At 30.2% G+C, this 20843-nt stretch overlaps 1 protein-coding gene across 11 annotated transcripts; it reads right to left on the reverse strand.

Annotated features, from left to right (window-relative positions):
• Nucleotides 1-1424: 1424 nt before the first annotated feature.
• Nucleotides 1425-20249, reverse strand: LOC114387906. Of its 11 annotated transcripts, none has more exons than XM_028348157.1 (9): nt 19997-20248; nt 19739-19777; nt 18139-18193; nt 17686-17870; nt 12346-12810; nt 5681-5767; nt 3768-3917; nt 2632-3050; nt 1425-2049 (listed from the first exon to the last, which is right to left on the reverse strand). In XM_028348157.1, the coding sequence occupies exons 4-9, from the start codon at nt 17864-17866 to the stop codon at nt 1447-1449; spliced, it is 1905 nt and encodes a 634-aa protein (XP_028203958.1). In that variant the 5' UTR covers nt 17867-17870; nt 18139-18193; nt 19739-19777; nt 19997-20248; the 3' UTR covers nt 1425-1446. The 11 variants fall into 11 exon arrangements, with proteins under 11 accessions (XP_028203958.1, XP_028203959.1, XP_028203953.1 ...); XM_028348158.1 differs by having other exon boundaries at nt 18139-18203; XM_028348152.1 differs by lacking the exon at nt 18139-18193 and adding an exon at nt 19868-19906.
• Between the last annotated feature and the right edge of the window lie 594 nt (nt 20250-20843).

Here is a 20843-nt window from a genome sequence, read left to right on the forward strand (position 1 = left end):
AGTTTTACATCAATCATCAATATATACTATTAAAATTGAATATATTTTTTTTATTTGATTTGTTTAATTCAGTGATGTCTCATTGCTCTTGTTGCTCAATCTCTAGATTTGATGACATTTCACAAAAATCATTCTTAATCTTTTATGAAAAAGAAATAGATCACTTAAAAATATATGCATTTTTCTTTAAAAAAAATATATTTAATAAGTAAGAAAATTAATAAAAAAATATGATGTAAGAAAATTTAAAATGATTCTTTTTTTTTTATTTCATTGATCGTGTTTATTTCTTTATAAGAATGCTATTTAATAAGTAAAATATTATACATTTTTTTAATTTGTATTTTCCCTAAAAATGTATATCCACATTCCATAAAACTAATAATTTTAATATACATCTTGGTATTTTATGAGTATTTAGATATTTATATTAACTTTTTTTCTTAAACATTAGTTAAATAACATTATTTTTTCGTATAATAGTTATAAATCATAACAAGAAAAGTATTTAACTAAATTTAAAACAATCTAAATCGTATAATAATTCATAAAATATATTTTTTTAGTTACATTGAATTTCATTTGAGGATTAATTTTTCTAACTATAATTTTTTTATAAAAGTCAACGTTGAGAATGTTAAAAAAGTTAACGTTGATACTATTTTTTTTATTGTACGATGACTTTTTTTTCTAGAAATCATCGTATAATAATCCATAATTTTTTTTATAAAAAGTCAACGTTGAGAATGTAAAAAAATACCTTCATTTTTCACAGGATTTAGGTCTATAACTAAGTAAACATTCAGTGCAAACTGCACTTCCAGTTCAGCCTCGGACAGCAAAGGATCAAAATCCAAAGTTTAATTTGTTGTCCCCTTTACCCACATTATTTCACATCTGTCAGGTTAATCCCCGTAATTATTGCATTATATTCCGTTGTTATTTATATATATTTTTTAAAAAAATTATTTATTTTTTATATAACATTCAATTCATATTGTCTTATGTATTAATTATTTTTAAATTAAAAATACATTTAATTAAATAAGAAAAAAAAATATATTAACATACATTTAAAAAGAGAAAAAAAATATTAATGATATTGACATTTTTTAAAAATATATAAATTTTAAATAAATTTATTATCAATTAAATAATCTATTTTTCTTAATCTTAATGAATTATGTACTCTCTTCCTCTCAAATTATAAGATCCTTTTAACTTTAAGAAGAATACTTATTTTAATAAATCATATTAAAATTATTAATTATTTTTACTATCATTTTAAAATTATTTTTTTATTTTTATTTTCACTTAATTACTTCTTATAAATGTTTAGAAAGAAAATAATTATATTTTTAATACGTCTAAAAATTTAAAAAAAATAAACAAATTTTTATAACATACAATTACATACTAATCAATAATATAAATGGCTCTGCTTTTTTAGTTAAGTATATATTTTCTCCGCAGAAATAGAGTCATACAAAAGTAAGATGAGCGGAAAATATCAAACCAACACAGTGGAAATAACAAGAATATAGGCACAACTGAAATCACAACTATGAAAATTTGAACCCACTTTGAACCATGGGAATATGACATGTAAAATGCAACACTAAAAGCCACCATCATGCTTATGATGGAAATGATTTGTGCCACCATTCCTAATAGTAACTTTTTAGGGAGCAACTTGAAACATTCTTCCTCTGCATAGCTAATATAGATAGACAAGAACATTAGTATGGAGGCTGAGGCTGATACCAGTGCACATGCAACTGATAATGAGAATGCCAAGAATGCTGGTTTGTGCAAAAAGTTGGGAGTTCCTAATTTTTTATCGTTGCCACCAGGTATCATAAATGTAGCAGTGAAAACTCCTGCGGTTATGAGTGCAGAAACAAGCATGCAATTAATAGATGTGCTCTTTGTCCATGACTCTGCCTTTATCAATAATTCTTTGTGCTCCTCAGCAAATATTTCACGGGGAGTTTTGCCTTTGACATTTTTCTTCTCTACATCTAATAGCAACATTAATTCTTTCACCTCCTGCCATGTAAAATTATAATGTTATAGTACTATATAATAATAAGGGTTAATGGTGCTAAAAAAAAATAAGTCAGTAAGAGTTAATGGTGATTTTTTTCTCCTGAAAAATTGGTGATTTATTCCCCAACTTTTAAAATTAAACCATAACTAAGGTTTCTGTTTTGTACTTTTGAAATACCCAAGCATTAGTCCTCAAAGCTAATACTGTAGGGAACCAAACCTTATAATTTTAGGGACTAAAAGTTAGGATATTTTAAAAATAAAGGGAATGAAATTTATGATTTTAAAATTCGGAAGCTAAAATAAAAAATAACCCATTTTTCAGGAATTAAAAATATTATTGACCCTAACAATAATATATAAGAATTTAATTTAAATGTACTAAAATTAAAGTCTAATAAGATTTCGATTTGAATATACTTACCGTCTATATAATAATAATAATAATAAACAACTGATGCTTAAGTAAAAGTAATTAAAAAATCACCTTGATTTAGGTTTGAAACTGAATGAAATGAAAGAGAAAGATCAATATATGCATAGTATAACAGCCACAGGTATTGTGAGTTGTGGGAAATATACCTCGAACCATCGTAATTCATGTGTCATTTGAAGAGCTGCTCCAGAAATTAAGCTAAGTTTATCAGGAGGTGTCAACTTAGCAGCATAGTGCAATATATTGTTTCCTTCATCATCTTCAAAAGTCGATATGAAATCTTTGAAGGAGCCTAGTTCGTGTATTAGACTATAGATACTTGAATGCCGATGTATAACAGCAATGTGAATTATACTTCGGTTTTTCTCATCCATTTCCCATAATAAATCAGGGAAAGACCTCATAAGTGTAGCTACAAATTGAAAATTTCCAACTTGTGTAGCATCAAATGTTATTTGTGATGGTAGATTTATGAAACTCCTCATCTCTGTTTCATCGTAATCTTGTTGGAGAAGCTTGTTCCAAAGACACTCAACAAGTTGGACGAATGGTGTTGTCTTCATGCCTGTCACGATAATTGGACTAGTCAGTGATGCCATTAGAAACTAATGATGAAGTAAATGTTCTGGTTGAAGCAATATAATCAATAATATGAATACTATTAAGGTATTTATTATCTTAAAAATGTGGATCGATTGAAGATAATGTTAAAAAAAATATTCTCATCTTAAAAATTAGAACACACAATTTGGTGAGTCATTCTCAATATACAATTAGTTATTTTTAGTAACCTCTCTCTTTTCTCATGTACATTTCATATACTATTTTGGCAACCTGTAAAAATAAAAAAAAATCTCTTTCCAGTCAAACTATCATTCTTTTATCCTTATTTTTATACTTAATTTTCTTAAATATTTGATCTATTCTTTTCAATATACATTCTTTTATCTGTTTCTAAATTAAATTTCAAAAGTTTCGTTTTTCTTAAAAAAATATCAATAGTTAAAAAAATGATATTATAAATTAATTTGTGAACTATAAATCTAAAATATAATTTATATATTGAAAATATTTTTTTTTTTATAAATTTTAACCATAATAAAATTTTATATTAAAAATATTTATTTATTATGAATTTTAATTATATAAAGATAAATATTTACACATACTGAAATATTAGTTGGCTGGTAAAAATGGCTAGAGTGCATGAAAAGCAGTATAAGGAGAACATGAACCCTTTTACCTAGTTTTCCAAGTATTAATAGTGACTGTAAAAACTTACTATAGTCCAAGATCTGGTTTGGAAGCCACCATTGACTACGACCAGTAAAACCACCAGGCTGTCGAGCCAAGACATGCAAGCCCGTGTCGTTGTTCTCATCCCTTTCCAACGCCAGCATTGAGTGTTTTTTTAGCATTTTCAAAGCTATATCTGCAAAATTTTCCAAATTTGCTAGGAATGCAATTGCTGCATAGCTAATTGATGACCGCTTAAAGCATTTTTGGTGGGAGATCTCATGTTGAAATCTTAAACTATTTTTTGATGGATCTTTAATGTTACATAAGATTAAAGATTTCATATTTTTTTTCTTTTAGTGGTAAATCTCATTTTGAAATCTTTTATAACTTTTAATAGGTCCTAAATGAACTCTATTTTTAAATATTTTATTTAAATATTTATTAAATTTAATTGTTGAAATTTTCTATTCCAATAATTAATATGAGCTAATATTATAAAATAATTATACTAGTTATTTATTATTAGTGAATTTTATTTTAGGTGATCAAATTAAGTGAATCTATTAGACATCTAAATTAGAGGATATGAACTTAAATGAATAGATGTTAGTGTTGACCCATTAGGAAATAATGAAAACCTTATTACGACGCTATAAGAAGGTTATTGTCTCCCAATATACCGAACCATCACATATAGTTTATCTTCTCCCCATATAAAAAGTTATGAAGGTCCTATTAAAGAATAAAGAGGTTCTGATGGAGGAAGAACCATGAAGCCACCGGTTACGCTATTAGTCGATTATTCGTTTCGTAATAGATCCTAAAAAGAGTACAAAGATAAGAAATCACATACGGATTTAGATTTCACTGCGTTTGTTTGATCAATCATTATGTATTCAGGTATTCCTAAAACTCTTATTGATAATCTAATATAATGTGTTCCGGGTGGTTATATTGGTATTTTATAAGGATCCTCTAAAATTCCAACAAGTGGTATGAGAGCCGCCACCATTACTGTTAGATTATTGTGAATCAAAGTTTTTTTTTTTTTTTTTGCAATAGATTGGTTTGTAGGAATTGGGTTGTTTTTCTGTTTCATAAAAAAAAATGTTGCTTTGTTGTTTTCCTGATCATGGTTTCTCACGATTGGCTTTTAACGTTTTCTAATAGTGTATTGGTTTGTTTCACTTCCTTTAGGATAAAATGTGTACTTCATGTTTCTTGTAATGCTAATAAATTAAAGGAGAAACATTATTATATATTTTATTTATATAACTCTAGTTTTCTAACGTGGGAGCAAATTAAAGTTGAAGGTGAAGTAAAGTTTCTTCGGTCTCTAAAGTGCATTGCACTAGCATCACAAATATAAATCAGTACTAAAAAAATATTTTTTATGAATAATCTTATTATTTTCTTATTAATATAAAATATTTTAAAGATTTCTTTTAGGAATTTATACATGATTTTTTTATTTCCTTTCATAAATTTGTGATAACGTTGGCAGATGAAATATTTACTTGAGGCATTTTAAGTATAAATCAACGATAACATTAAATATAAGTTAAGGATATGATATTTACTTGTCGTAATTAATGTTTTATATTTTTTCTATCATGATTAGGGGTGAGAATAGGTCAAGTCAGACTTTAAAAGGCCCGAGTCTAGCCTACGATAAATTTTTGAGGCCTGAGCCTGACCTATAGCCTATCAAAGACTTTTATTTTGACTCGGCCTGTCCTTTTAAAAAGTCTAGTCTGACCTGATAGCCTTTTTACAAGCCTTCTTCACATTAAATCTTTAATATTCCTTCACGGAAAAGGAGAAGAAGAGCTAGTAGGCTTTCACCACGAAGAAAGAATATATGCATGGAAAAGAGAAGATAAAAAGAAGATGAAATAAAAAATGTTAAAGGAATAAGAAGATGCAAGAAAAAATGGTAAGGTTTTGAAGTTTTACCTCTATCAAAGCTTGGAGTAAAAATGATATGATTTTTGTTTGCTCTGGAATAGGAACTTAACAGGAAAGTTAAAAGGAAAAGGAAACCTAATAGGAAAAGGAAACGTTAATAGGAAAACCCAATAAAAACAATGAGGAATATAAAGGGGCACATGACTCACACCTAAATTGAATTAAAGTCTTACTTGATTATAGGAATGAAAGTTATGGAGGAGTAATGTGTAATCAAAGTCTGCTAGTTTTAAAAAAAAATTAATTGTACCCAAAAAATAATATAAGTATATATACATATATATAAGCCGGCCTATCAGGCTTATAAGACTTCTTAATAAGCCTAAGCCTGGTTTATTTAATTTAATAGGCTTTTAAAAAAGTCTGAGCCTAACCTTTTAATTAAATAGGTCAGTCCAAGCAAGGCTTTATGTAGGCCAGGTCGTAAGCCCCTGTAGGCCGGCCTGACCTATTCCCACCCCTAATCATGATTGAGTCTAAATCCAATAGTAACATATCATTCCCATTTATTTGTATGTCTAATATTTTTTTAATTAAATTGCTTGACACGATATATTGCAAAAATAATCCCTATTGTGAAAATTGATTCAATTAAAATTGCATAGATTTTGTATGAAATTATTTATGAGAATTGTGTTTGGCCTAAAGAAAGACGCAATTTGACCAAATAATATTTTATACCCGTGATGATAAATATGTGACAATTATAAAGGTATTTTCATGTGAATAATAGTCAGTCCAAAGAAAGACTATTATTTGACAAAATTCATTGCATTACTAAGTACAAATTAATTTGTCTAGGAATTAATGTCGTGCTAGCTAGGTATCTTGTGATGGGTCTGTTCTGTAAAATATTTGCATGTTATGTTGTATATATTTTTATATAACTAAATTATATGTGAAAGTTGTGTAATTTTAAGACCTCACGTTTATTATATTAAATTGTCCTGTATTTTTTGGTTAAATTCATTGAAACAACATGTTGCCAAAGTAACCTCTGTTGCATAAGTTGATTTGATTGAATTTACATGGATGTTGCATGGAATTATTCATGCGAATTATGCTTGGTCCAAAGGAAGACACAATTTGGTAGAATAATTATATGCTTGCGATGGTAAACATACGACGATTATTAATAGTGTGATTTTCTATGTGAATAATGAAATGTTCAAAAACAATCATTATTTGATCAGAATAATCATCATATAAGTTTTCCATGTGAGTAACAGAGTGTCCAAAGATAACCTTTGTTTGATAGAACTTATCACCAATGTTTGATAAATGCGTTGAGAGTATCACTTGTAGTTTGTCTTTTTCAATCCAAAGATTGAGGATTAATGGTGTACTAGATATGTTGTTTGGGTCTTAAAATTTACCATAAAGATTATTGGTGCATTGTATATTTATTGTTCTCTTCTTTAATTATTATTGTTGTTACTAGTATGGTTTAAATTACTCATTATTTAAATCCCAAAGTTGCATGTATAAAATTTAAAGTTTGAGGGGAGTCAGTTGAGAGTTGAAGATATTGCGTAAGTGATAATGGAAGATTCTTCTATGTGGACGATGACATAAAGTTATAGTTGAAGTTATGAGAACTTTTATGTTGTTTTAAAAGACTAAATTTCATTTGAATTTGGTTGAGACATATATTGAGCTATTTATTAAACCAAATTTTATTTCTAATTTGGACAAGTTCAGTTATTTTTGTTCAATTAGAAATAATAAATTTAGTCTCTCATGTGATTCAAATGTTGCAAATTGAGTTCTTTTATGAATATTTAAGTGTTCCTATTGAAAACATTTTTTGGGTGGTACAAAACTTAAAATTAAATGAGAATTTCGTTACTTTATAACATAAACGCTTAAATCATATCTTTTAATAGAGAATTTGGATGTTTGTGTTATAGGAAATCCTGGATCCTTTGTATTGGTTGGCCCTTATAGTCTATATTGAGTATATAAAGGAAAAATAAACAAACAAAATAGAATTCAGGTGCTAGAAGAAATAAGGATGTCTTAGAACTAATACATGCATATATTTGTGTTCTATTCCTTATGGATTTATGGAATGAAAAAATATATTTTATTATGTACATAGATTATTTATCTTTATTTAAATTATGAGAAGTTTTGACCTCTAGACATTCAGTCTTTCAAAGATGAAGTTGAACTTCAACTATGCAAAAAAAAAAGAAAATTAAGGTTATCAAATGTGACCATGGGGAATATTATGGTATATATGACATAAGGTACAACGTTTAGAGTCTCTCATGTATTTTTCTTCAATAATTGTGAAATTGTTTTACAACATGTAATGTTAAGCAAACCTAGCATGAACAAAGTTGCAAAATGATGAAACTAGACCTGTACAAATATGGTAAGAAGTTTAATTCTTCTCTGCCAAAGTCGTTTTGGGGAAAGACATTAAAGAATACAATTTATATCCTTTTAGGGTACCAATTAAAGTAATCACTACCCTATAGGTATGAGTCGGATAAATTCTAACATTAGGCATATACACATTTAGGAATGTTCGGTCGAAGCAATGTCTTATAAGCTGAATGAAGGTAAGTTGGACTTAAAGATAATTAGTTATAATTTTTTTTTGTTACATTTAAAGCAATCACAAGTATAAGTTTTACAATCCCACTTTAAGATCATGTTTGAGACATGCAAGACTCCTCGAGGAAATTGAGTTCAGAGTTTTGTCTTTAAAGAATAATTTGTTATTGACAATAGATAAGCCTTTGTACTTATCATTGTTCAAGAAACAGATATGGTAATTAAATAATGATAAGTACAAAGGCTTATCGTCAAATTGCTTGAAAGTGTGAAACCCATAAGTTATAAATAAATATTTATAGTTGAAAGAGATTCAATGGGTAATTTTGAGATATACAAAGATTGTCTTGTGACCAAAAGTTTTACAAGAAGGAAGACATTAATCACAAAGAGACTTTCTCTCTGATTTCTTAGAAAGACTTTCTTAGGATTATAATGATATTGTAGATCATTTTGATAATTGTTTTGCATAGATGGATGTAAAGATTACGTTTCTAAATGGAAACATTAATGAAATAATTTATGCGGTGCAACCAGAAAACCTTGTTTAAGATGATCTAAAGTCTATACTATGCAAACTAAAGAAATCCATTTATACTTTTGAACAAGTCTCTCATCTATGATATTATAAAATTCATCAAGATTATATCTTATGATGTTGAGGTAAATTTGGTTGATGATTGTGTGTGCTAAAAATTCAGTGGGAGTAAATTTATTATTTTAGTATTATATATTGATGACATCCTACTATCATCATACGAATTATTATTGTAAAACAATTATATTACAATTTATCATGTATGCTTAAGTTTTTTTTATTGTCTTGAAATAAGTTTTTATGGGAGTCCTAAGGTAATATATGAATAATCTTGGTATGCAATACTAGAAAGTAGTAAAGCGCATTATGCATTAATTGAAGAGAACAAGAAATTAAATGTTTTCATATTGAAAGTTTAAAAGTTTAGAGATCATTGGGTATTCTGACTTTGATTTTTTTTTAATGTCTTAATATCAATCACTTCACATAAAGATCCACATTTAACCGTGTTGGTGGAGTTAATATTTTGCTATGAGATATCATACTAGAATTTATGATTGCTAAATTATTGTAACGAGCTTGTCTATTGCCGACAACATTAAGTAGCCATGAGGTGTTTATTGAGACAATATCTTAGCGGTATTATTAAGGATTCAACCAAGTAAAAGTTTGTTGACATAAAGTATTTGATTGTTAAATAAAGAATTCAGAAAATACATATTTGTGTAGAACATATAGGAACTCATTCCATGCTAGCTGATCCACTTACTAAAGGTATGACACTTAAAGTTTTTCATGAGCACAATGCTCATATAGGTGTAATTCCTGATAGTACCATAGTTTAGTGGGTGTCTTACTTATGTTCTATATCTAACGGTTTACAAACATTTTGTTGTTTGAATTTTCTGTAGAAATAAAGTTAAAGTTTATCATTTCATTATAAGCTTGTTTTGTTTGCAATATTTATGTTGTGTTTGAATTGATCTCTATAAAGAATAAAGTTTGGATCAATTAAAAATAGACATGACGGAGATCACATTACATGTAATTTACATGCTATTTATTCATATTGACCTATGTCATTAAGTGTATTAATGTGATGGTCATTGGGGTCTAGTTACATTTATTGTAGTGACGAAAGACGCAGTGATTCCATTATTGATACATGAGATGGACCAGGTTGTTAAGGTTGAAGTCTAAAGGTAAATAGCATATAGATGCACGCTTAAGAATTTTTGATATAATTGTTACAATATGTAGCCCAAGTGGGAGATTGTTGAAATTTTCTATTCCAATAATTAATGTGAACTAATATTATAAGACAATTATATTAGTTATTTATCATTAGTGGATTTTATTTTATGTGATTAAATTAAGTGAGCTCGTTAGACAACTAGACCAGAGGATATGAACTTAAATGAGCAAATGTGATTGTGGACTCATTAGGGGATAATGAGAATCCTATTAGGTTAATACACTATAAGAAGACTATAATCCCCAATATATTGAGCCGTCACATATAGTTTCTCTTTTTCCCATATGAAGAGTTACAAAGGTCCTATTAAGGAATAAAGATGTTCTAGTTGAGGAAGAACTATAAAGCTATAGGTTACGCTATTAGCTGGTTATCCGATCCGTAACAGATCTTAAAAAGAGTACATAAATAAGAAATCACATACAGATTCATATTTCACTGCGTTTGTTTGATCAATCATTATGTATTCAGGTATTCCTAAAACTCTTCTTGATAATCTAATGTAATGTGTTCCTGATGGTGATATTGATATCTTATAAAGATCCTCTAAAATTCCAATATTAATATAATTAAATTTTGTAGCCAACATTCTTTTTTTTTTAACTCTCAACAACTTTCTTCCTCTCTCCCTCATCTTTCCCACTCTCCTTCTCTTCGTCTCTTTACTCGACACCCCTTCTTTCCCACTTCTTCTTCCTCCCTTTCCCTCCTTCACGTGTTTCTTCTTACCCCCTTCCCCTCCTCCTTTGCACACCTCGTCTTCTCCCATTCCCTGGTATTCCTCCCTTTTCCTTCTTTGTGATGTATTATTTTTTTAAAAAAATTGTTTCGTGGTTCTCTCTATTGCAAAAAAGATCTGATGTTGTTTTGTTTTTCATGGATCTTTTGTTGGCTTAATTTTTTTGTTGTTCTTCGTCTCCTTCCTTTATGTATTTCAACTATTTTTCTCTCTCATTTTCCTCCGCCTGTTTTACTGTAACAGCATGAGTAATAACTTTTTTTTTGAAAAGTGTGTAAATCTTCAAAGTTGTTCTCCAAGAAATGGATCTCCTGCGTAGAGATCTTAATTAAGGGATGTTTATGTGCTCTATTTTTCTTTTCCCTTCTTGTAGTTACAATTGTGACGCATGAGAACATGATCACGTAAAAGTCAAAGGCATGTCTAGTGTGCAATGTCTGCAATTTAAACAGTAATAAAATAGAAAAGATTTATATAGATTAACATATATATGCTTCAATTATTCTGTCCTTTATTTATTCCTTAATTCATTGTCAATATATGATTACAGAACTAACTTTACCGAATTATACTCTTGGCTTCTCTGTGAAAATGTCATAAAACTTTCCTTAATTCAGTGTGTCTAGCCTAAAAAATTCATGTCCTGAGCCGTTAATTAGTATGTGATCCTCATAACTCATTCTTGTCCATTCTCGAAATTCTGTAAAGACGAACATATATATTCATTTGGTGTAACTGAATTACTGAAAGTTCAATGTATTAATTATTCTCCTTTAATTAGTCAATATTATAGGTTGGACATAGATAGACATGACATGTGACCACGAAACATTTATGATTTATTCCTGAGACAATAACTCGCCTATCAAATTGTAAAAAAAATGAGACAATGACCCTGTTGACAAACGTACGTATTAAGTGTAGCTAACAACGTTGAATTTGATTTTTGTTTCTATTTTCAAAATTTATGCGAAGTGTATGTCAAATGAAAAATTCAAGTGAGGGAAAATATATAACTATTTATATAAATTTGGTATTCCCATGTAAACAGATGAATTTATTTTTATAAATATTAGTGAGTTATCATAAATATCTTGACACATCGTCTTTGATTCCTATTTATCAGAAAAATATTAGTGATATATCAAGTGAGAAATCCTTTTATGATGAGAAGAATTATAAAATCTTCATATAATTATGAATGATCAAGATTAAAATTTAGTTAAAGGTCATATGCATGACTAAATTATGTATATTTTTTTAATCTTTATCATTTAAGATCTAATTATATTTGCAAGAAAGTGGGGTTTGATCATTAGATAAAATCATGAAAAATTAAGATTAAATCAAAAAGTCATGCTAATTTTTTAAGTGATTATGAGATTATTAAACAATTTTTAAACTTAACCAATTCATGTATTGTTGTTTGATTTAGGTTAATCCTTCTCATATTCTAAATCATGCACTCCTCTCAATTGATATATGTAGATGCTTAATTATCTAGTAACCTTGTAAATTTTCATGAATGGAGGAAAAACTAAGGCAAATTCACTCACCATACAATCCATTCTTTATGCAAAGGAAGAACAATGTAGTCCACTCGTCTTCTTCTAAAATTTCGGAAGTCAGATCATAGAGATGCCTAGCCATGTCACCTTTTCCTTGTAAGGCAGCCATGTAAAGAGGAGTGGCTCCTTCTCCGCCCCGGATTTTCGGTAGGCAAGCATTTTTCTTGATCATCATAGCAGCAATTTGCAAGTTTCCAAATGCAGCAGCATAGCAAAACGCGGTGTTTCCATTGAAATTTTGCAGTTCTAAGTCATCTGGGCTCAGTAATTTCACCAGCTGATTCACAAAGTGTACTCGGTCTGTTCCTGCCACAACATGAAGTAGTGTACCCCATTCCTTTGTTATAGCAGCGTTTAATAGACTAATGTCTGCATCTATCATGCGCCTGGCTGCATTCCAGTCACCTCTCAGTGCTAGCTTATAAAGGGGTATACATTTCTCTAAGTATTCCCCTGCAGAAATTAAAATGCAAAATTTACTTCAGCTGAAGACAACATAAGTTTATTTATGTATAAAATAGTTCTAAGTTGATTTGGTATTAATTTGGGTTTTAATTTTTAATTTTTATCACCAAGTCATTAGTATAAAGTATTTGTTGGAGATATATATATTAAAGAAGATGAGAGCTAAATATTGTAAATAATAAAAATGCACATGATTGCATCAAATATTGCTTAAATAGATTGAGTTAAAATCTGAAAACAGAAAATAACAACTAGCTAAACTTCAGCATCTAAGCTTAAGCCACTAAATGACTAGTACATAACAATCAAACAACCTAACAACAAACTCCTTAAAACTTGGTAAATAAATTAAAGAATAAAAAATCAAAGCCACTGATGCACACATTCAAACACTCCTCCTTGCATCATGGATCGGTAGGTGCAAATCTCAAGTCTTTCTCTTAGATCTTCAAATCTGCTTTTTGCAAAAGGCTTTGTGAACATGTCTGCCAGTTGATCTTCAGTTTTGCGATACTTCAATCTAACTGTACCATCTTTCTGAACATCTCTGACAAATAGTAGTTTGATGCTAAAATGCTTGGTTTTGCCATGAAAAACTGGATTGTTTGAGATAGCTAGCTATAGTCGATTGATTATCAACCATGACTTTGGTACTCGTTTTTTGCTCTAAGTGCAGATCATTTAAAATTTTTCTCAGCCATAAAGCATGATTAACAGATGTTGTTGTAATGATGAACTATGCTTCAGTTATTGATTGAGCCACAATTTCTTGCTTCTTTGAACTCCATGCAAATATTCCCGATCTGAAGTTGAAACAAAATCTAGAAGTGCTCTTCATGTCATTTAAAGACCCAGTCTAATCACTGTCAGAATAACCTTGTAACTCAAAGCTTGGTGTCAAGAAAAACTTAACACCGAAGCTTACAGTTCCCTTGACATATTTGAGAACTCTTTTTGCAGCTCTAAGATGAGACTCATTAGCACAATTCATATATCTTGAAAAAACACTTACAACATACATAATATATGGTCTTGTAGCAGCCAACCAAACTTCTATATTCGAACTCATCCACTTTAGTTGTTCCATCATCCTTGCACTACTTCTCTTTTTGACACATAGGAGTCCTCATACTCTTACAGTTACCCATGCGAAACTTCTTTAGAATCTCCTCTGCATGCTTTTGTTGAGAAATGAATATTTCATTTTGTCTCTGCTCGATTTCTATTCCGAGGAAATAAGACATTTCTCCAAGATCAGTTATCTCAAAGACTCGCATCATGTCTTCTTTGAATTGTTGAATAAGCTCAATGTTGCTGCCAATGACTAAGAGATCATCCATATATAAGGATACCACAAAAAGAATTATCACTGTCACCTTTAACATATAAATTAGACTTACTAAGGACACCCACTTTACTCCAATCATCTTCTGATGTTGAGGTCTTTCAACTAATTCTCAGGTCTGATTTTTTTTATCATAGCAAGCTCTTTCCGCATAGCATCCCTCCATTTAGGATCTTTTTCTGCTTCCTAATATCCTGTTGGTTCAAGCACAGCAACATTGCACCTCTGATATATGTCAGCAATTAATCTAGTGTCACGAACAAGAGGATAATCAACTAACTCTTCTTGATTCGAATCATCAGTTTGCTGATTTTTTTCATTGTTCCAGCTCCACTTCTCATTCTCCATGAAGCTTACATCCCTACTTATTAGAATTTTCTTGTGTTAGGTTGAAAAATTCTATAAGCTTTAGATGTTAGGCTATACCTGATAAATATGTCGGGCTTCGCTCTTTTGTCCAACTTGTCTCGCTTAACCTGTGGTACATTCGTAAAACACAAACAATCGAAAACTTTCAGATTTTTTAATTGTGGCTTAAAGTCATACCAGGACTCAAAAGGAGTCTTCCCATCAACTGCTTTTGTGGGAAGTTTGTTCAACAAAAATACAACAGTATTTGATGCCTCCGCCCAATATTCTCTAGGAAGTTCCTTCTCATGAAGCAGACATCTAGTCATCTCCATTATGGTTCTATTTTTCCACTCATTGACCCCATTTTGTTGTGGAGTGTATGGTGCTATAAGTTGATACTCAATTCCAGCCTCCTCACAGAATTTATCAAATTCATTTGAGGTGTATTCCTTTCCGTTATTTGACCTCAAAACTTGAATCCTAAAACCACTTTGGTTCTCAATCCAGTTCTTGAATTTAAAGAACACACCTGCAACCTCTGACTTGAACCTAAGAAAATAGACCCAACACATCCTTGTATAATCGTCAATAAAAACAATATAATATTTACTCCCATTTAGTGAAGGAGTTTTATGAGGTTCGACAACATCTGTATGAATGAGTCGCAGCTTCATGTTAGCTCTCCAAGCTCCCTTTTGGAAAGGAAGCTTTGCTTGTTTACCAAAATAACATGTCTTGCAGCTTGGTAGATTAAACTCAATATGGTGCGTAAGCCATAAACTAACTCCTTCTTTTGCATATTCAAAATTGCTGCATGATGAAAATGACCTGGCCTCTTATGCCAAGTCTTTGTGTTGGTCATAGCAACCATATAAGCTGCTTGCTCCTTCGCCATTGGGTCAAGTGAGAAACTCTTGCCTCTCATTTTAATTCTTATGACCTCATTGTCATACGGATCCTTGATTGTGCATTGCTTGTTCTCAAAGAAGACTTTGAATCCCTTCTCAAGTAGCTGCCTAACACTTAGTAAATTCTTATCAATGTCAGGTGCATACAAAACATTAGAAATTTGTTTTGTACTTGTGCTACTCTCTATAATAACAATTCCCTTCCCTTTGATAGTAATGTAATCGCCATTACCAATTCTAACTTTGGATACTTGTGACTTGTCCAAATCTCTAATGAGTTCTTCATTACTAGTCATGTGATTAGTACAACCACTGTCTACAAGTCAACAATCACTAGAGCTTGAATTGCTGCTTGTAAAACATAATGGTATGAACAGTTGTTGCTCTTCCTCTTGTTCGCTTACTACTTGTGCATCGTTCTTCTGTTGAGAATTGTTTTTGCATATTCTTTCATGGTGGCCAAGTTTATTGCGCTTCCCACACTTTACATCAGGTCTTCTCCAACATTTGAAAGGAGGATGACCCTTTTAGTTACAATGTTTGCAAAGAGGAAAGTCCCTCTTCTTTTCGCTAGCTATAACACTTGGGTTGAAATTCTTCTTAAAACTCCACCTTTTGTCTTTCTTTCCTTGATTGCTTTGCAAGTTAGCCTACAATATTTTCTAAACGATTCTAGAATCAAAAAATTCAAAACCAAGCAGCCTTATTTGGTTAGCAATGCTAAGAAGTTTATTCGTGTACTCATTGATCGTCTCTGACTCCTTCATTCACTGCATCTCGAACGCACGAATTAGATTGAGCACTTGCATACCTTTAAGTTTGTCATCTCCTTCATATTCAGTTTTAAAGAAATTCCAAATTCAAATGCTGAGTTTTGGTGCATGATTCTGGTAAAAATCTCTTCTAGAACAACGAAAAATAATGTAGGTTTTGTCTTGGACTTCCTTGATTTCTTTAAAGTATGACTCTTGAGCTAGAGCCATGGTTGGATTATCTATTAAGGGAAGAACTCCATAGTCTTCCTCAACAGCTTCTCAAAGATCATTCGCTTTAAGGTGGGCTTTCATCCTAGCTGCCCATAATTTATAATTTTTTTATTGTGGCACTAATGCTGTAAAGGGTGTTTCAGAATCCATGTTATGGATTGAATCAAGGAAGGTAAGATTTGTTGTTGAATTATTCACAGATCCCCTTGAGAAAAATAGCTCTTGATACCAGTTTGTTGGAGATATATTAAAGAAGAAGAGAGTTGAATATTGTAAATAACAAAAATGCACACCTTTATTGATTGCATCAGATATTACTTAAATAGATTGAGTTAAAAACTGAAAAATAAAAAATAACAACTAACTAAACTTCAGCAACTAAGCTTAAGCCACTAAATGACTGATACATAACAGTCAAATAACCTAACAACAAACTCCTTAAAACTTAATAAATAAATTAAAAAATAAAAAATCAAAGCGACTGATACACACATTCAAACAGTATTTATGATTTTGTTCATAACAAATATCCACCAACTTTTATTGAGATTTCTCCTCTCAATCAATGACCTCTTTTTACTCAATATTTGAATTCAAGATCTTATTTAAAGAATTCAAATCAAATATCATTTAGACTAACACATGTTAGTTATTAATTTTGGATTTAATCACCCTATTTTGATAATACTATACTAATTAAAGAGGTAAAACTCTCCCTGATAAATTTTATGCAAATTGCATTCCTAACACGAATTCGAGACCACATAAGTTAGATTAGTCTCTTACAACCACACGTCCACACCTATATTGGGGCCACATCTTGTACCATGATTGCTAGCGTTGGCTTTGCAAAATAAACAGATGATTGATAAAATAAGTGGATTCTTTAATGTTGCGAATTGCAACTATAACATGTTTGAGGACGTATTTGGTTTTTGGAAGTTGGTTTTGGCAGTATTTGTGTCTATTGGACCGAAGACTTTTATTTTCAAAGTGATGTTACTATCACTAAATAATAGTGTCTAATGTATTACAATATGATAATAAATGCTTAATAATCTTTTCAATGGTGAATTCATGAATTGATTTATGTAATTGCATTGATTAAAAATTGGAAATCAAAATTTGTGACATCACATGATTCTAATAGCTGTCTCTAGCTTAAAAGTTAAATCAGACTTAATTTTTCTTGTAATTATTTTCATAAAATTATAGTAAAATGAAACTATATAGTATTATACATGCATAAAAATATAGGAGAGAGAAAGAGTACTTTTATCTTCCAATATGTGACGGGAAGGGTGTCGAGGTTGAGGAGAAGCCATCTGAACCACATGTGCTTGTGTTGTTAATTCAACAGAAGGGCTTGAAAAATAAGCAGAAGCCATAGGAACAACCACCTGCGTTTGTGATGGTGACGATGTTGCTGCTGGGTTTGCATTTACCGTATCCATGTTTCTGTAAAACAAACATAGAATCTTTACTCTGATAAGCAAGTATTTTAGGGTGTGTTTTAAAGATATTTGGAAGAAAGGAAGAAAACTTTAGATATGTACAATTTTTCTTATTTAATTTTTTAAAATGAAAATAAAAGAAAACGAAGTGATATATAAACTAACATGAATTTGGTGTCTTAATCCTTTATTTAATTTATATACATATTACATAATTATTTTAATTTAAAAAATAAAAAGTTACCTTTTTTTACAAATGACGCAGTACTAACCTTTTACAATATTCAATTATTCATTGTAGCTCCGGTGTTCAATTGTGGCCCACACCTAATGTTCGCTTGTTTAAGATCAACGCTATAGTCAAACTCCAAAACCAATAGGCTAATTGAGAGTATTTCTTTTACTTATTAGTAATATATTGAGTCTTGATAATATTATATTAATTTTATATATACACATGCAAATTAAATAGCAACAACGTTCCAAAGCAGTATGATTCTTACGTTGGAACTGAAATCACGAAAGAGATTAGATAGAGTCGTTGGTGTGGTGTGGTGAGGAATCCTCTTTTCACTTTCAGGGAACAGATTAACGTGATCATTACAACGACTATAAATCGTCCATTACGTGGATCAACAAGTAATGTAACTTTATTCTAATTTAATTAATAATTTGAATTTCAAGTCTTATTTATAGTTACCTAAAACAGTTTAAAAAAAAATCCCATTCATAATAATATTACTCATATCAAACAAAAATTAATTTGTACTGAAGAATAATAAAGGAGGCTGTGTTCATGCCTGTGTCTTATTCTATCATCATATTAACTTGCAACGTGTCAGTTAGGTACGTGCAGCCAGATAACTCTCACTCTCTTTCGTGACACACGAGAGAATAATGTAGTATTAAACTACAAGTGATTATCTTTTTGCTTTAAAGTTTTTGGACATTGACTTACAAACTACCAAGTCTTCGCAATTCAAACCTCAAACAACCTATCCGTATTCAGTTATTCCATACATACATACATACATACCTGAACGTATTTCAAGTCTGTGCAAAGGATCTTTCAGTATGCTAGCTAACTTTCCAGTTAACCAAAATTGGGCTTACTCAAAGTCAGTGTATATTATACTACCTACGTTCCTGTATATATAAGAAACAGAAGAGAGTATTTTTTTTTTTTTTTCTGAGTTTGGGAGATAACGGAAGAAATCCGCGATCAAAGTTGGAAAATAGCAGAATCAGGGAGCAGAAAACGCATCGGAAGAAAGATAAAGGAACTCTATATGCAACTGATACTTTGTAAAGGTTATTACGAATTAGAGAAGCATAAGATGTATGATAAAATATGATAGACTGAATGAGAAAAGGAAGTTACTTGAAAACTGGTGTGATAGAAGGGCTTGTTTCGTTTGCATATCCAAGAGGGGAGGTGGAGCCAACAGAATTGAGTGTAGCAGAAGAAGTTAGTCTCCTAATTAACAAATTAAGGTTCGAATTCTCGCTAAGAGAAGTACATGAATTTAACAACCCACTGTGCCTCAAATAGATTCTTTTTAAAGAAAGATTATCTTGGAAAACAAAAAGGAAGAGAGGGGGTGGTGGGAGGTAGAAGAAGCATGATAAAGAACCCCCACCCAAAAAATTGTAAGGAATGATTTTGAAACTCCTCTATGAAGATATATCTTTTGTTGAAGAGTTATTTCCACCAAAAAGGAGGATAAAAAGGAACGGAAGATTGAGAGTTAGAGTGATATACTATCAACTATCAAACTAATTATATAATGAAGAATTAAAAATTTGTAAAAGAAGAGCTAATTAAGCAAGAATGTGATTAATGAGAAAAGAGAGAAAGTTTTGAGACTTTACCTCAAAAAGTTTTGGAACACACAGATTTAAGAGCTGCAGCTGAATATAATGAAGAAGAATTTGTAAAAGAAGAGCTAATTAAGCAAGAATGTGATTAATGAGAAAAGAGAGAAAGTTTTGAGACTTCGCCTCAAAAAGTTTTGGAGCACACAGATTTAAGAGCTGCAGCTGAATATAATGAAGAAGAATTTGTAAAAGAAGAGCTAATTAAGCAAGAATGTGATTAATGAGAAAAGAGAGAAAGTTTTGAGACTTTACCTCAAAAAGTTTTGGAACACACAGATTTAAGAGCTGCAGCTGAAGAAAGTGACACCACTTTGTTTATCTTCATGATCATAATCTTCAGTTTTTCCACAGACAGTGGAAACCCAATTAAAAGCCTTTAATAATTGGAATACGTCTGTAAACGAAGCTTTAGCAGATTAAGGGTGTAAGTGAGGGTGCGAACTTAATTCTACTATGAATCAAAAGCAGATTCCTACTTTTAGTCAATTGAGAAACATTAATTTATAAATCAGCAACATGATAATGCTCTAAATAAAATAAGACAAAAGGCTAACTAGTATTCTTACCACGTTGAAGAATTAAATTTTTTTTATTAGAATATATAAAATTATATTATTAATGATATTTTTTATATTCTTTTATAATTTTTATAATAAATATTTTTTTAAATTCTTTAATAAATATCTTTAAAATACAGATATCTATAAAACAATATTCAGGCATTATTATTTATCATGATTCTTTACTTGGTGATAGCCATTAGCCACACCTTCGTAGCTTTGGCGCTTTCTTTGTGGGCCAATAGGTCATGATGCTTTTACAACAGCGACAGTATTAGAATATATATAGTAAGCGACAAAACGAAAAGAAAGTGGACTCTTCAAACTATTGACCCAAAACAGCATTTCACCGTTTTCATTGTGCGGCTTAATATTAGATTAATTGAAACTCTTCCACAAACTATGCATTTCTTAAGCCACTCATTTTCTTTATTTAATGTTTAAATGTTTAGGAACACTTCTTCTCTGCTATATATATATATATATATATATATATATATATATAAAAAGAACATTTCTTATCTTGTTCTAAATGCCTC

The sequence above is a fragment of the Glycine soja genome, chromosome 15 (assembly GCF_004193775.1).
Source record: "Glycine soja cultivar W05 chromosome 15, ASM419377v2, whole genome shotgun sequence".
NCBI lineage: Eukaryota > Viridiplantae > Streptophyta > Magnoliopsida > Fabales > Fabaceae > Glycine > Glycine soja.